Genomic DNA, 17,905 nt, shown 5'->3' on the forward strand with positions numbered 1-17,905 from the left:
TCACCATATCAAGTAGAAACTCCTGACAGTTGGTTTTAAGGCACTCCATCTACTCTTCCTCCTGCTTAACCTATCTCCATTCATTCATTCATTCAATCATATTTATTGAGCGCTTACTGTGTGTAGAACACTGTACTAAGCTACAATTCGGCAACAGATATAGACAATCTCTGCCCCTTACTGTGCCTCACCATTACCTCTCCCGCCTATAACCCCTTGTTCATTCTTTTCCTCCTTCCTGGACTTCCATTTCTCTTCCAATTTGCCTGAGCACAAATGCCTTCTGAATTCCCACCTCCCCAGGAAATCTTCGTCAATCAATTCCTCTTCTTACCAGCTTATATCTCCCCAGCTAACAACCCGGCACTTGTGCGACAACTACTTGTGTAAATTCACAAACACTGTAGCATTTCTAAATATATGTACTTACATACCCTATTATTTAAGCCCTCCAATTTTCCTTCTTTGGTCCTGAGGGCAGGGATCATGTCTACTTTATTATATTTTCCTAAGACCTTAGTCCAGTGCTCTGCACAAAGCAGGTACTCAAATACCACTGATTGGTTGATTCATATTCTTACTCATTTTTCTCACACTAGTTCGCTTCACACAAACCAAAGGAGTTTTGGGGTTTTTTGAGTTGAGAAAAAGAAGCTCCGAATTGACTCTTTTTCTTCTCTGACGCTTTTCCATATGATTCATATTGTACTTTTGGCTCTTGTCCTACATCAAGACTAGCAGACCATATCAGAAATCAGCCTGAGCGGAAGGTCTATAAAGCAATCGGGATAACCATTTTGAACTTGCTGACGATGGTTTATTCAGCTCAGATTGATTGGTTATTCATTTGGTTGCAAATGTTTGGAGAGGAGCTTGCATTACACAGCTGCGAAACCAGAAATACTGTTTTAAAAATAAATAAATAAATCTCCGAGCAGAGGGTGGATGAGAAAGAGACTTGCTGATTTTAAACTCAACTATTCAAATCTCTTTTCACAGTAAAACCTGAGCATAAGTTCAAGGTGACTGTATATATTTGGATCGATCAGGCTGCCTAGATTGGAACAGGCTGGTCCATTTATAGCAAGGGGTGACTTCTGGGTTGCATCAAGGTGTGCCTTGTCTCCGATCGCCCCTGGAAGCGCTCAATAAATGAATGAAGTGCTCCTGGAACTCGCCCCAAGGGACAGCCAGCTGGTTCCACCTTTTCCCACAGTCATGGGGCCAGAATGTTCCCAGGGCAAATTTAAGTTGGGAATTTGGCCCAACTTTATGGAGTTGGGCCCTAAAAGGGTTCATGGCAGTTTTTCTTTACTTCATTTTTTGGCTGAGTTGCAATACTGCAGGGTTTTGAGCAAAGGGCAGAGAAACAGCGTGGCCTAGTGGATAGAGCATGGCCCTGGGAGTCAGAAGGACCTGGATTCTAATCCTGACTCTGCCACTTGTCTGGGGGTAACCTTGGGCAAGTCACTTCACTTCTCCGTGCCTCAATGAACTCATCTGTAAAATGGGGATTAAAACTTTGAGCCCCATGTGGAACAGGGACTGTATCGAACCCGATTTGCTTGTATCTACCCCAGCACTTAGTAAGGTGTCTGGTGTATAGTAAACATTTAACAAATACCATAAAAAACAAAAGGGCTTGATTTCCATCTGTGACATTTGGTGAGGAGGGCACACGGGAGTGGGAAGCAGGCAGCAGAGCAAGTAGCAGGCAGTATCGATATGGGCTCTCTGACCCCAGAGCTAGGGACAGGGCTGAGTAGGGAGCTTTGGATTAACATATTGGAGAGGGGTATGGAATGGTTGGGAGTTGTCCCAGGTAGCAGAGAAGCATCATGGGCCTGGGAATCAGAAGGTCTTGGGTTCTAATCCCGGCTCAGCCACTTGTCTGCTGTGTGACCTTGGGCAATTCACTTCACTTCTCTGGGCCTCATTTACCTCATCTGTAAAATGGAGATTGAGACTGAACCCCACGTGGGACAAGGGACTATGTCCAACCCGATTTGCTTGTATCTACCCCAGGGCTCAGGACAGTGCCTGGCACATAGTAAGCACTTAACAAATACCATGATTATAATTATTATAGTAACACGGATCGGGGAGGAGCCAGAGCTAGAGCCTTGCTTATAGAACTCTAGAGAACCCTAATCTTTCCTTCTTTTCATCTTAGAGCCAGCATTTCTTTCAGTTCTTTCTATGTGCCGAGCACTGTAGTAAGTGTTTGGGAGAGAATACAAAAGAATTAGCAGACACATTCCCTTCCAAAACAAACTTACAGTCTAGAAGGGGAGACAAATATTAATATGAGTAAATAAGTAATTTATAATATATAATTTACAGATATGTACATAAGTGCTGTGGGAGTTGAGGGTGAGGCGAATATCAAATGCTCAGAGGTCACAGATCCAAGCGCATAGATGACGCAGAAGGGAAGGGGAACCAGGGAAAAGAGGACTTAATCGGGGAAGGCCTCTTGAAGGAGAAGTGACCTTAATAAGGCTTAGAAGGTGGGGAGAGTGGTGGTCTAGTGAATATGGATGGGGAGGGAGTTTCAGGCTATGGAGAGGGCATGGGAAAGATCGGCAAGATCGGGGTTGAGTGAGTAAATTGATACTAGAGGAGCGAAATGTGCAGGTTGGACTGTAGCAGGAGTGATCAGTGAAAGTCCAAGTCATATGCACCCCTGACCCAGGAAGGCAACCACCACAGTGTTTCCCTAACGGCCTTTGGGGGTCCCTGTCAGAGACTGGAATGCTAAACTGGATGGGTGGTCTCACCCAGGAAGGTCTAATGGTCTTACAGTCCTGTCGGGTTACAGTAGGATATAATAGATAGAGCACAAGCCTGGGGGTCAGAAGATCATGGGTTCTAATCCCAACTCTGCCATTTGTCTGCTGTGTGACCTTGGGCAAGTCACTTCACTTCTCTGTGCCTCAGTTACCTCATCTGTAAAATGGGGATTGAGACTGTGAGCCCAATGTGGAACAGGGATTGTGTCCAACCCAATTTGCTTGTATCCATCCCTACACTTAGTACAGTTCCTGCACATAGTAAGTGTTTAACAAATACCAGAATTATTATTATTATTACAGCCCCACTATTTGAGCCCTAATTGCCTCTTCCTCTCCCAGGTCCACAGGAGACCAGAGCAGCCACTGTGCACCCAGCTAGGGAAGCTGGTTAACCTGCTTTGTTACTAGTGAGTTATATCTAGCTTTCTTGCCCTATAAGGTTCTTTTTGAATCTGGCCAACACAAACTGAATGCTGTCAGTATCCTCTCGGTGCCATTCCCAGCAGATACACCTTCCTTTTTACTCCTACCCAGGGCACCAACTCCAGGGGTGGGACTCTGAGAACAAAGTCATTAGTTTTGCCCCCACATTTTGGGGGGCTGGTGGCTCCATTCAGTCACATGTGGATTCCTGGGATCCACATTTCCTAGCCAGGGCTTCCAACCTTGCATGCTGCTCCCCGATCTCTGGTCTCAGGGAAAAATGCTCAATCAGCCCTACTTGACCTCCCTCGAGCAAGGAACGGGCAGTTTGGACCCAGCTTGTCCCTGATCCCACCAGGGAATGGGGACATCAAGCCCCACCACAAGCTGGAAAAGCTAGTTCCTGAAGCTACCTTCTGCACGGAATACTGTCTATGATGCTAGACAGCAATCAGTCAATCAAATGATAGAACAAATGTTTCACAGTGCAGGTGAATATATTAAGAAAGTGTAATGTACATTTAGATAAATATGAAAAATCTATTTATATTAATACATGGGGATGCCAAAAACTGCTTACTGTCTGCGGTAGGTACACAAGGACTTTTGACTCACCCCCAATAATGATAATTTGTATTTATTTAATACCTATCTCCAAGCATTTTCCAAGCTTTATCTAATTTGTCTTCACACCATGTGGGAGGGTAGGCAAGAGGTATAATTATCCTTTTTTCATAGTTGGGGAAACTGAGGTCCAATGAGAAAAGCAATTTGCCAAGGCCACCTACTGAGACAGTGGTGTTACTGGGAATGAAATCTTAATCTCCTGGCTCCTGGATCGGGCCCTCTCCCCCACCTCTCCCAGCATATGAAAGAAACTCTGACACTCAACCTGCAATTCAACCTTTTGACTTTTGTCCTGCTTTCCCCAAATATTTAAGATCCTTACCTTTCACACTACACTTGAAGGTTTGGTTTACCACTCCTGTGTTGTTCTCCTTCTCTGCTGGCCATTGATACACATATGCCGTGGTTCTCGATGATCCAGCGTCAAGCACTATACCATACTGAATAAATGTAGAGGGAAGAAAAAAATCAGAAATAGACTAGTCCCCATAACAGCCTGTCCTGCAAGGTTTTTAAGGTGGACTGTTTCACCAGCCGATCATGTCGAAAAAAGCAAGATTTTTTGTAATTTCCCAGAACCCCATGCACTGTCACTGACTGGATTCAGATCTTGGGTGAATGGAGTCATGGCCAAGTGGTTAAGGAGGCGATGGACTAGAAACCCACTGAGGTTTCCCCACGCAGGTTCAAATCCTGCTGATTGAGAGTATTTTGGAGAAGCAGCATGGCATAGTGGATAGCACATGAGCCTGGGAGTCAGAAGGTCATGGGTTCAAATCCCAGATCTGCCACTTGTCTGCTGGGTGACTTTGAGCAGGTCACTTCACTTCTCTGTGCCTCAGTTACCTCATCTGTAAAATGGGGATTGGGATTGTGAGCCCCATATGGGTCAGGGACTGTATCCAACCCAATTTGCTTGTATCTGCCACAGAACTGGTCTGTATCCAACCCAATTTGCTTGTATCTGCCACAGAACTTAGTACAGTGCCTGGCACACAGCACTTAACAAATACAACAATTTTTTTTAAAGCACAGATGGTTTAACAGTCTAGAGGTGGACCAGATTTTCATCAGAAATGGGGCTTTGGTAGTTTGGAAACACTGCCACTTCCTCTGGAGCCTGTCCATTAACCATCAGCCCCTTTCTCATGTCAACCTGCTCAAGACAATGCTTGATAAGCCTGCAATGCTGGGCATAAACAGAATCAAAGCAGGGCCATGAAATCCCCCTGCCAAGCTGGAGTCTGGTCCCATTGTAATTTCCCTCCATCTCCCTGATTTCACCATGGGCTTCATCACAGCAGCTAGCAACTGAGCTCAGATGCCAATACTCTTTTTTTATGATATTTGTTGGGCACTTACAATATATCAAACACTGTTCTATGTTCTGGGATAGATTCAGGTGCATTAAGTTGGGCACAGTCCCTGTCCTGCATGGGAATCAGTGTCTAAGTAGGAGGAAGAACAGGAGAACTGAGGCATAGGGAAGTTAAATGACTTGCCCAAGGCCACACAGCAAGCATTTGGCAGAGCCGGGGTAGAACCCATGTCTTCTGACTCCCAGGCCCGTGCTCTTTCCAGTAGGTCACGCTGGTTCTCACTAGGTCATGCTGTTACTCCTGCCAGTTTACTGAGTCTGTTACAGCCAAGCATGTGGGATGTTGGGCAGATTGGGGAGGCTGGAGTGGAGCTGGAATGTTGAGATGGTTGAGGGCAGACAGGTGAGGAGGGGGTTTTGAAGCTTAGGGTTGGGACTAACAGTTTCCAAAAATCGTTAGGCAGTACAAAATGTTATTGTTCCTCTGTTCCCATTTAACCATCTCCTCCCACACTCAACCATCTCATCTCCTTTGATCATCCCCATACCATTGGGATAAGAGAAGGCAAGATCTGACCGGAGTGAAAGCACAAACATAGATTCCCTCACAAACACCAATTCCAATGAAAAACAAGGAGAGGAAGGAGAAGGGAAAAGCAGAGTACATTGTGTTAATTTCCCACTATTCGATTTTTACTAAGTCCTTACTGAACACTTCTGGGGCCTGGGCTCACAGGCTTATGTCTAACCTCATTGTTTGTCTAGATGGTTTCTCAAGATTCCTTCTGGCCCTTTGATTTTGTAGTCTTGGATTCAGAGAGGCTTCCCAAACCCTTTCTGTGCCTTAGAGCACGCCCAGCTACGCCCTTCATACAACATCCTGTTAGACAATGGTGGCCTTGGATTCTGCTTGGCACCTCACAAGAGCAGTTAGCCAACTGTGTACCCAAAGTACGAAATGGCTCTTGTAATGGAAACTCTCTCACCACACTCGCAAAAGTTATGCCTGCACATGTTGTGAAACAAAAGGATGGAAAGACAATTCTTGTCAATACATCAAGAAAGGTATCATTAGGCAACAGCGTGTTCTGAAAAGCTGTTATTACGGATTCTGCTTGGCTAGCACATAGCATTGGACTGGCCCCAGGTTTAACTTCACTGGAACAGGAGAAAGAGCCTTCTCCTCCACTGGTCGAAGTTATGGATTTCCTTCTTCCTTAGCCCCCCACATCTTCCCCTCAGCTCTGGCTGAGGCTTGATGCCAAGATTCTGAGGAGATGTGACACCCCATCCATGTGCTGGCCTCCAGCCTGTTCTGGGCAGCACTTCCTGATCCCTGCTAGCTCACTGGGTGGTCTGGAAAGCAAGCATGGGAAGAAATATTCCCTGGCCTCATTGTTCACAGCAGAGCTATATCTCGGGACTGGCTACAGATGATTAAGAACCACAGTTGCTCCTGGGCAGACTATTACTTTAGTTTCTCGCAGGGAACTAGGAGCCAGGCTGCATTCATGGCTTTGCCCCTAGACTTTTTTCGATCATTAGGAGGGATGCAGGACTGACTGGAGGGTACCACAGGTTATCCTTCTGTGCATTGGTCATACCAATCCCTGTTCACCCTGCTGAGAAGAAACTTCCAGAAAGTAGCTTCAGAAAGGCAGATCTAATCCACTCACCCACAAAGCCAAAGCAACATTTGTTTCTTCCTACCCTTTCTTTACTTTATTTTATTTTAAATGAAGTCACTGAAAAGAAGTGGAATTCCAAGCTCTTTGAAACCCTCCCCCAACCTCATAGGTAAGAGAAACCACTCTCAGGAAAGTATGCATCAGAGAACAGAAATTTCTGTTCTGTTGGAGATGGATGAATGTTTAAAGTTGTAGCATTTCAGGGTGAAGCTGGAAGCTAGCCAGAAATGTGTTTCTTCTGATGCAAAAAAAAATAATAATTACTAAGAGTCTTCCTGTGATGATGATGATGGTGGAGGATCTGGTTTTCTCATTGCTGATGTTGTATTTCATCTGCCTTTACCCCAGTTTCCTGTGTTCTTTGCAAAGTTGGGACAATGTTAAGGTTAACTCACCACACTTTACCAATTTCCTACAGAGCCCAGAAAGTGGTCATGATGGTTCTACCATGAGTGGACTAGCAGCAGCAGAAAGGTTTCTGGAAGAGACACAGCATGACCTAGTGGATAGAGCCTGGGCCTGGGAGTCAGAAAGATCTGGGTTCTAATACCGGCCCTACCACTTATCTGCTGTGTGACCTTAGGCAAGTCGTTTCACTTCTCTGGGCCTCAACTCCCTCATCTGTTAAATGGGGATTTAAACTGTGAGCCTCATGTGGGACTTTAACTGTGTCTGATCTGATTATCTTGTATCTACCCCAGCCCTTAGTACTGTGCCTGACACACTGTAAGCATTCAGAAAATACCATTAAAAAAAAATTGCCTAAAAATCCCAGACCTCAGTTGGGCATGATCAAACAGGGCTCAAGATGATTCAGTAAAACTAATTTTGCATTCCTGACTTTTACTGCTCATTGAGTTGGCAAAATGAATGAGACAGTTTTTCACCTCATTTGTACCCCTTTTCTTATTGATCAACTGCCTGAAACTCCAGGGGGCTCAATTCAGTGTTGTCAGACCACAAGTAGGAACAAGTATCATTATTCCTTATAATGATAATAATAATAATAATTGTGATATTTAAGTGCTTACTGCGTGCCATTCACTGTACTATGTGCTGGGGTAGATACACACAAACAGGGTTGGGCGCAGTCCCTGAATCATGCGGGGCTCACAACCTCAATCCCCATTTTACAGATGAGGTAACTGAGGCACAGAGGAAGGGAAGTGACTTGCCCAAGGTCACACAGCAGACAAGTGGCCAAGCAGGATTACAACCCATGACTCTTCTGATTCTCAGGCCCAGACTCTAGCCACTGCACCATGCTGCTTTAGCTTATTCTTCAGACAATAAAAATAATGGTATTTGCTAAGTGCTTACTATATTCATTCATTCATTCATTCAATAGTATTTATTGAGCGCTTACTATGTGCAGAGCACTGTACTAAGCGCTTGGAAAGTACAAATCGGTAACAGAGACAGTCCCTGCCCTTTGACGGGCTTACAGTCTAATCGGGGGAGATGGACAGACAAGAACAATGGCAATAAATAGAATCAAGGGGAAGAACATCTCATTAAAACAATGGCAAATAAATAGAATCAAGGTGATGTACCTCTCATTAATAAAATAAATAGGGTATTGAAGATATATACAGTTGAGCGGATGAGTACAGTGCTGAGGGGATGGGACGGGAGAGGGGGAGGAGCAGAGGGAGAGGGGGGAGAAGAGGGTTTAGCTGCGGAGAGGTGGGGGGGGTAGAGGGAGCAGAGGGAAAAGGGGAGCTCAATCTGGGAAGGCCTCTTGGAGGAGGTGAGCTTTAAGTAGGGTTTTGAAGAAGGGCAGAGAATTAGTTTGGCGGAGGTGAGGAGGGAGGGCGTTCCGGGACCGCAGGAGGACATGGCCCAGGGGTCGACGGCGGGATAGGCAAGAACGGGGGATGGTGAGGAGGTAGGCGGCAGAGGAGCGTAGCGTGTGGGGTGGGCAGTAGAAAGAGAGAAGGGAGGAGAGGTAGGAAGGGGCAAGGTGATGGAGAGCCTTGAAGCCTAGAGTGAGAAGTTTTTGTTTTGTGTGGAGGTTGATAGGCAACCACTGGAGGTTTTTAAGAAGGGGAGTGACATGCCCAGAGCGTTTCTGCAGGAAGACGAGCCAGGCAGCGGAGTGAAGAATAGACTGGAGTGGGGAGAGAGAAGAGGAAGGGAGATCAGAGAGCAGGCTGACACAGTAATCTAGCCGGGATATTACAAGAGCCTGTAGCAGTAAGATGCCAAGTGCTGGGGTAGATATAGAATAATCAGGTTCCAGATGAAGCTCACAAATAGTAGGAGAACAGGTAATGAATCCCCATTTTGCAGATGAGGGAACTGAGGCACAGAGAACTCAAGTGACTTGCCTAACTTCATCCAGCAGGTCAGTGACAGAGCCAGGATTAGAACCCAGGGCATCTCACTCCCAGGCCCATGTTCTTTCTACTAGGCCACACGCCTTTCCAAAGTAAGTTTTCCCGGACCACAATAGAACCCAAGCCACAGCAATGAAATGCTGAATCTTAACCACTGAGACCACAATCTTAACCACTGAGACCACCAGAGAACTTGATAGTAAGACCTTATCCTGTCTTCCCTATAACCTGCGTCACTGTTTCGTGCCTCTCTTCAGCCTTAGTGGCCCCTCAACATTCCTCTTTCAGCCTATGTTGTTCTCAGAACCCTCTCTCCCCTGAGTCAGATGTGAACTTTAGCTTCAGTTGGACATGCTCAGTTGGGGTTCTTTTCCCCCTCCTACTCCTCCTTGCTGCTCGCAAACAGTATAACAGAGGATCCCATATTTTTCATATAGATATTACAGATGGGGAGAAAGGTGAGTCCAAAGTCCAACAGGTAGCCAGAATTAGATCCCCCCCGTAGATCCCAGCCTTTCAGCTGGCCTTACATGCATCACTAATGGTACTTCATGGGACAGTAGGTGATGATCAGCACAAGACCCATATTCATTCATTCATTCAATAGTATTTATTGAGTGCTTACTATGTGCAGAGCACTGTACTAAGCGCTTGGAATGTACAAATCGGCAACAGATAGAGACAGTCCCTGCCCACTGACGGGCTTACAGTCTAATCGGGGGAGGCAGACAGACAAAAACAATAGCAATAAATAGAATCAAGGGGATGAATATCTCATTAAAACAATAGCAATAAATAGAATCAAGGTGATGTCAACACTATGGTGTTTGCTTTACTGAAGAAGGATGAGGGTAACTCCTTGCTTGACTTTAAATAATTGTTGCAGCTCTCTAATGTAAGGGGTCTAAAGGGGCTCTAATAGCTATTTTGCTTCTTTAGAAAACCTTCTGCCTTCTTAGTGTAAAAGGATTGCTGACTATGATGCCAACAGGTGGGGTATTAACTCAGAATTATTATCTGTTCCTCTCTTTCTACATGCTGAGCACCTAGTAAATGCTTCACAAATTCCACCTGAAGGCTTTTCATGGGGGGAAGGTAGGGAGAAACAGCACTTTCGAACATCCAGTAAGCGGTAGAGGACTGAGGCTAGGTACCACCTGAGGGATAATCTCCAAATAGCACTGTTCTATGGAGAACTTGACGGATAGTCTCCGAATAGCACCATTCTTTATCGGGCGCAGCTTCTGGGGAGAATCAGTTTGCAAAACGGTGCAGAATCCAACAGGGTTATAACATTGTACTTTCATTCTTAAAGAGAGCAACAAAGAGATCTGTAGGGGCCTCTTCATCACCTAGATGTGTCAGGTTAACTGGCCGTTACAAATTTATCTGATTTGGACCAGTTGGGGCTTTCCTCAGCTGGACACCGGTTTATCTTTCCTTCCAGTCTCACTGTCATAACACAAAGTGAAACAGAGCTTCTAGCATCCAGTAGTAGCTACACAGTCTGCCTCTGGTCTTTCATATGGTGATTTCCCTCTTACCTTCAGGCCTGGAGAGAGGGTTTCTCTCTGGTTGATTTGAACAAGGGTAATAGTCACCAGCACTACCACGCTGACAAGAAGAAGCACTAAAGCAACAATGACTGGAGTTCTGGAGAAAGTCTTGAAGCCTAAAATGAAAACATAAAGACTCAGGTAAGAGCAGACTCATTTATCCTCCTCTCCTGCCAACCTGGAACTACCCTTGACTTTAATAAGGCATTACGTATGCAAGAGGTTACCCTAACAGTGTCTTTCTTTTTCAATGGTGTTTGTTAAGTACTTTACACTGCCAGACAATGTAAAAAGCACTGAGGTAGATACAAAATAATGGGATTGGACACAGTCCTCGTCCCACACAGGGCTCACAGTCTTAATCTTCATTTTACAATTGAGGCAATTGAGGCACAGAGAAGTTAAGTGACTTGCCCAAGATCACATAGCAGGCAACTGGCAGGGTCAGAATTAGAACCCAGGTCCTCTGACTCCCAGGCCCGTACTCTTTCCACTAGGCCATGCTGCTGCTTGGTAGGGAAGAGTGAGAGAGGGCAGAATAGTGTGAGATTCGGTGGGAGGAATAGAACTGGGTTTGGGTATTTCCATGGTTAAAAATAGCTCATTATTTCACACTCATTTGCCTATTTGCCTACACCCTTACACTATCAATAACCCGAATGTTACACACTGTGCTAGGCAGTTAAGGCTGCTCAGTGTCCTGTTCGCAGAAACTAAGGCTTCATTACTCTTGTTAATTTATATTTAGAGACTGGAGATGCAGAAGAAAGATTGGAGATGCAAACTGCAAATATGCAGTTTATGAAATTTTCTCTACTTTTTCCTTTATATTTCCCCTTTCCCTAATATTAGAATCTCCACCAGAAAAGTTTTGTAACTTGAACATGGAATTTCTGTTTTGGGTGTGTGGCAGGGGTTTGTTGGGAGTTTTTTTACTGTTCTGGTTTAACAAGGTTTTGGGGGGGGAAATGTTGGCTAGATATCAAGGGGGACAGCTATCACATGATCCTTCCAGGCTTCTTGTTCCCACTGTTGGAACAGAACACTGGGCAGGATGGACTACCAGTCTTTTCCAGAAATGGCATTACTTAGATCAAACTCTCACAGCACCAATCGCTAGACTGCCCGAATCTTTCCCACAGTGGGAGTTTTGGCCAATAGTACTGGAAAGAATATTTTTTTAAAAAAAGAACTTTGTTACCAGGTAAAAGCAGTTGTTCAAGGAATTTATGCATTAACTAATTCAATTTGTAGGGACTTTTCAAGCATGTCAAATGAGTTTAAATTCTTCTTTTACACAGAAACCAGATTTTTTTTCAAGTGACTTCTGTATACATTGTAGGTGCTCTGGAATTTGAAGTTGACCCCCTGTCTGCAAAATGATTGCAGAGATTCTTTAATCATGCAGCCTTTTAATGCCTTGACATACCCCTGTATAGTTTGAAGGTTGCAAACTTGTTTCAACACCTGAAAGCTGGAAACAAACTCACCCAGTAGGAATTTATCGGTTGACGAGTTACAATTGTAAGAGGATGTGCAATTTATCTTGCATGTCATTTCATGCCAACTTGACAATACTAGTTATTTTCAGAGGACTCACCAATGACTTATTCCAGGATATCCTCCCTCCACACTCAACCTTAGCCCGGACTTTATTAGACTAGTGAGTTTTGGGGACTGAAGATTGAGATGGAAAAATAGGAGAACAAAAATGATCGAATATTTGGATAATAGACCCTGTGATGAAAAGATTAAATGTTAAAGGCTGGGGTGAAGGAGCACTTGGAGATCAGAAGCAGTGTGGCTCAGAGAAGCAGCATGGCTCAGTGGACAGAGCATGGGCTTGAGAGTCAGAGGTCATGGGTTCGAATCCCTGCTCTGCCACTTGTCAGCTGTGGGACTGTGGGCAAGTCACTTAACTTCTCTGTGCCTCAGTTACCTCATCTGTAAAATGGGGATTAAGACTGTGAGCCTCACGAGGGACAATCTGATTACCCTGTATCTACCCCAGCGCTTAGAACAGTGCTCTGCACATAGCACTTAACAAATACCAACATTATTATTATTATTCTGTTTCTCCCGAGACCCAGACAAGAGAGAATGGACTTGGACTGTAGCAGGAGGGATTTAAGTCAGACTTTAGGAAGAACTTCCCATTGGTAAGAGTTGTGAAACTCTCCTTCCCAAGAGAGAGTATAAAGTCTCCAGTTCGGTTTTTTTTTGAAGAAAGCAACTATCTTTCTAAGCTGGTTTGAATATAGTCTTCCTCAGAGGTAGAGGGATGAACTAGACTATCCTGTCATGTCTCTGATTCTCCTGTTGACCCCCTGTTCTCGATTTTTTTTTCCTGGAGTCTTAGTGACAGTGCCAAAAGTAAATCATTGATTCTGAAGTCACTTTTTCTTTCCTCTTTATCCAGCCTCTAATTCTAGATTATACCAAGATACCCACCCCTTCCCCATCTGGCCCCTCTAAACTTCCATCCCTGACCCTCCCAAATTCTATGAACCTCCTTGGGACCCCATCAGACTCCTGTTGTTCACCACAGAGTGGGAGCTCAGCCCAGCATATGCAAAATGTCCAGTGTATCCTCTTCAACTGGTTAGGAAATCCCAATATTGTGATGGGGAAGAGTTCAGGGTTTCAACTCCAGAACCAGACAGCTCCGAAGGTCAAGGAACATCTGAGAGCCCTCTGTTTCCAGTCCTGATTAGTGTTCCAACCCAAGAGTTTACACTGACCCTTGCAAGAGTACTAAAACCCTTCTACTAAAGAAAAGGCTCAAACAAATGTCAAGCGTGTCCTGAATTGGAGAAATATTTCTAAGCAGTGACTAGGGGGGTTAGTTATTTATTTCGAATTTCCCCAAACTAAGGGCACAAAGCAGGAGGAATCTCACAGCTTAAACCTTGTTTTCTTCCTAGTAGGAGCTGGAAACCCTCCTTCGTCTGGATTGTGGGGAAGAATCATAGGATCCTGAGATTGAGAGGGTCCCTAGAGCTCTCTTCCACTTCCAGGCAGTACTATATTTCAGCCCAGAGGAATGGCTTGGATTTTTTGTTTGTTTGGATGGCATGGTCCAAGCACAAAGACCTCCAGCACAAAGGTTCTTCCAAAAGGGATTTCACTTGTAGTGAACTGTCTTTCCAGCTACGCTGCCTCTATGGTCTGGCTACCACTAACTTTGAAACATAATTGGAGAAAAGGCACGCAGGCAGCAGCATTCACACTCTACATGGTAAGCTTTTAACTAGAGGGCAGGCTGAAAGTTAGCTTTGCCAATAATAAGATCCTAGACTGTTACCCCCATCAGACTGGGTAAAAACGCCTGACCCAGCAAGAAACTGGCTTTGAGCTCATCAGCATTCTCCCACACTCCTCCTGAAGTCTGTCTGGGACTCCCTGGCAAACCCCTTGCCTGCTACTGGCAGATAGCACTGTAGCTGACTCAGGATGGAGCATTGTAAGTGCGAGGGAGAAGGCGAGCTTGCTGCCAAACTGGAAATAAAGGAGACAGTTTTCCTTAGCACTTGTTTCTTTTGGGGGCGAACTGTCAAGCGAAGCTTCTCCTTTGAATGAAACGTAGTAAGTTGCTCAGTTCGAGTGAAGCTATTTTAGATCCCGAAGACCTTATGGGCTATCATAGCTTCCCCCATCTAAAGGTAGAACCAGGGGTGTAGTCTCCCTTTATCCCACAAACTCCAAGAAGATTCTTCTTAAGTAGAAATTAAGACATTGCCCTCATGTCAATGACAACAGATTTGGAGAAGGAATAATTTTGTGCCCATGGATAATAATAATAATGATAGTGTGTTAAGTGCTTAACTATGTGCTAACGCTGGGGTCCATACAAGCAAATCGGGTGGGACACAGTCCCTGTCCCATGTGGGGCTCACAGTCTCAATTCCCATTTTACAGATGAGGTAACTGAGGCCCAGAGAAGTGAAATGATTTGCCCAAGGTCACATAGGCAAGTGGCCAAGTGGGGATTAGAACCCATGACCTTCTGACTCCCAGGTCCGTGCTCTATCCACTATGCCATGCTGCTTCTCATGGATATGGCCTTTGGTTTTAAACCAGTTTGTCCTGTCATCCCGAGGGGAGGTTTTCAGTAAAAATGGCTAACTGAAAGACCCCTAGAACATCTCCAGCAGGGACTGCTTTGAAAGGTTTCTCCCAACAGCAAGCACTCTTCCCTCTCAAAGCTGTCTAAGAAGCCCTATATATTTTTTTCCTGCCTCAACTTTCCTTTCCACCGTTTCCATGGTAGATACTCTATCAAACAAACCAAACATACATTACCTGAAACAAACCTTCACCATGTCAAAAAACGTCACTGGAGCAGAGCACAATAGACCAAGCCCCAAGCACTTGAAGGAACGCCTTAATTTGCATTGTGATTGGAGGTAGCCAGATATTTTAATTACATGGTACTCACTTGAATACTGCAGAACCTTAGGGGTCTTTTCTGTCACTGAAGCCTCATCACAAATGCCAAAAAACACCCAGGACCATGCCCAATTCTGTACTGCACAGCATGGAGCTCAGTGTTAGCTCCTGATAAATTATTATAAATTACATAATGTGTACCATGTATAGTCATGACTCGTATGTATCATCTAAATGATAACAGTAAAAACTTATCTTAGTGGTTTTAGGCATAGATCCAGCAACAACATTCAGAATTGGGAGTACACCCAGAAAATGGCTAAATGAAGTTAAACCAACAATACCCTAAAGCTGCTGTCCTATCCAGTCAAGTTTCAGGCTCTAGTAAGTAATACAGAATGGTCTGCTATACAGTAATGGTTTACATGAGCTGCATATTCAAGGAAAAAAACCCCATGTTTTCCCTGACATCCTGGGGTTTCAGTGTAAAATATCACTTTTTCCCCTAAAGAGTGCAGGAAAACCCTGTTCTACCCAAGTTTAAAGTTCACTGAGATTGTTAACGTTCACACAAGTTTCTACTTTAGGCTGAAGTAGGGTGGTTGGGAGTCACTTAACCCAGTCATGCATGCAATCTGCCCAATACTAACCTGCTTGTTCACAGGGCTGGCGGGAAAGTATGGTAAACATCTTCTTTTTTCAAGCTAAATGGGGGAAAATGATACTGTGACCATTTTGTATTTTCATAGCAACTGGCTCCAAGGATTTCCAAGTATTTTATGTACATTATAAAAAATTACCCTCCCCAGGCTATAAAATTTAGAATCAATTATTGGCATTTATTGAGTACTTACTGTGTGCAGAATGCTGTACTAAGCACTTGGGAGAGTAATAATAATAGTAATTGTGGTATTTGTTAAGCAGTTACTATGTGCCAAGCACTGTACTAAGCGCTGGGATAGACACAAGCAAATCGGGTTGGACACAGTCCCTATCCCACATGGCGTTCACAGTCTTAATCCCCATTTCACAAATGAGGTGACTGAGGCACAGAAAAGTGAAGTGACTTGCCCAAGGTCACACAGCAGACGAGAGACAAAATCGGGATTAGAACCCAGGCTCTTCTGATTCCCAGGCCACACTGAGGACAGTATACTAGAGATGGTGATCAATTAATGATGATATTTGTTAAGCGCTTACTATGTGCAAAGCACTGTTCTAAGCGCTGGGGTAGATACAAAGTAATCAGGTTGTCCCACGTGGGGCTCCCAATCTTAATTCACATTTTACAGATGAGGTAACTGAGGCACAGAGAAGTGAAGTGACTTGCCCGAGGTCACACAGCAGAGAAGTGAGCCCACTGTTGGGTAGGGATTGTCTCTGTTGCCGAATTATACTTTCCAAGCACTTAGTATAGTGTTCTGCACACAGTAAGAGCTCAATAAATACAATTGAATGAATGAATGAATGAAACTGGCAGAGCTGGAATTAGAACCCGCATCCTTTGGCCCAAGCATGTGCTCTTTCCACTGAGCCACGCTCCTTCTCACATTCCTTGGCCACAAGGAGTTTACAACCTAGAGGAGAGTTGACCGTTGAGCTTAGTCTAGAGGGGGGAGAAATATTATCATTTTAAGACTCCCACCCACTGCATCAGTGACCGATACTCCAATAATAAAATACATTACAGCAGTTCAATTGCTCTAACTTTGAAATCGTTGAAAGAATTGACCCTGTGGGATGACGGCAGAGGGTGAGGCATATAGCCTGTTCCCCTGTCAGACTCAACCCTTTCAGACACGTTCAGTCAAAGTTCCTAGAAATTTCCAATTTTTCTGCGTTCATCTGCCTCCGACCCCCTTTCCCCCCTAATCCCCCCAGGGGCCTAAGAGGGCAGGCCGGACTGCAGCAAGGTGAGGTCTCTCTGCGCAGAAGTGGGGGACAGTCACCCGCTGAACCAGCGCATGGGTTGGGAGGCAGAGGCCAAGGAGGACCTGCTCCCTGCACATCCCTGGATCGAATCCCGGCTCTGCCACTTGTCAGGTGTGTGACTGTGGGCAAGTCACTCAACTTCTCTGTGCCTCGGTTCTCTCATCCGGAAAATGGGGATTAAGACTGGGAGCCTCGTGTGGGACAACCTGATTACCCTGTATCTACCCCAGCACTTAGAACAGTGCACTGCACATAGTAGGTGCTTAACAAATACCAACACTATCATTATTATCATCATTATTATCCAAAGAGGACCTACTCTCTGCACATTCCTGGATCCAAGGAGGATCTGCTCTCTGCACATCCCTGGATCCGGATTCGGCACATCCCTGGATCCAAGGAGGACCAGCTCTCTGCCCACCCCTGGATCCGGACAGTGCCCTCGGCGCATCCCTGGATCCAAGGAGGACCTGCTCTCTGCACATCCCTGGATCCAAGGAAGACCTGCTCTCTGCACATCCCTGGATCCGGACAGTGCCCTCGGCACATCCCTGAATCCAAGGAGGACCTGCTCTCTGCACATCCCTGGACCCGGACAGTGCCCTCGGCACATCTCCCTCCATCCCCGGCCTTCCCCAGCCTGTCTCTCAGAGCTACCCTGCGGGGAGGGGGTCGCCCGACCCCGAAGGACAGATCCTAGGAGGCCCCGGTGGAGACGCCGGCCGGCAATCTCACCCCGCAGGGAGAAGGTGAATCCGAGTCGCTCCGAGGCATGTTGGGGTCGTCCATCCTACTACCCTCCGGCTACTCGATGACCCCCTACTGTCTGCGGGTGCCT

General features: G+C 45.3%; 1 protein-coding gene across 1 annotated transcript in view; it reads right to left on the minus strand.

Annotated features, from left to right (window-relative positions):
• The window catches only part of ENTPD3 (ectonucleoside triphosphate diphosphohydrolase 3), a 29,361-nt gene extending 13,520 nt beyond the window's left edge, over positions 1-15,841 (minus strand). Inside the window, exons 1-3 of the mRNA XM_029071107.2 lie at positions 15,786-15,841; positions 10,735-10,862; positions 4,168-4,285 (exon numbers count right to left, since the gene is read on the minus strand). Of these exons, the coding sequence (XP_028926940.1) occupies positions 4,168-4,285; positions 10,735-10,862; positions 15,786-15,825 (286 nt within the window). The 5' untranslated portion in view covers positions 15,826-15,841. The remainder of the gene's footprint in view (positions 1-4,167; positions 4,286-10,734; positions 10,863-15,785) is intronic.
• Between the last annotated feature and the right edge of the window lie 2,064 nt (positions 15,842-17,905).

This window comes from Ornithorhynchus anatinus, chromosome 8 (assembly GCF_004115215.2).
Source record: "Ornithorhynchus anatinus isolate Pmale09 chromosome 8, mOrnAna1.pri.v4, whole genome shotgun sequence".
Classification (NCBI taxonomy): Eukaryota; Metazoa; Chordata; class Mammalia; order Monotremata; family Ornithorhynchidae; genus Ornithorhynchus; species Ornithorhynchus anatinus.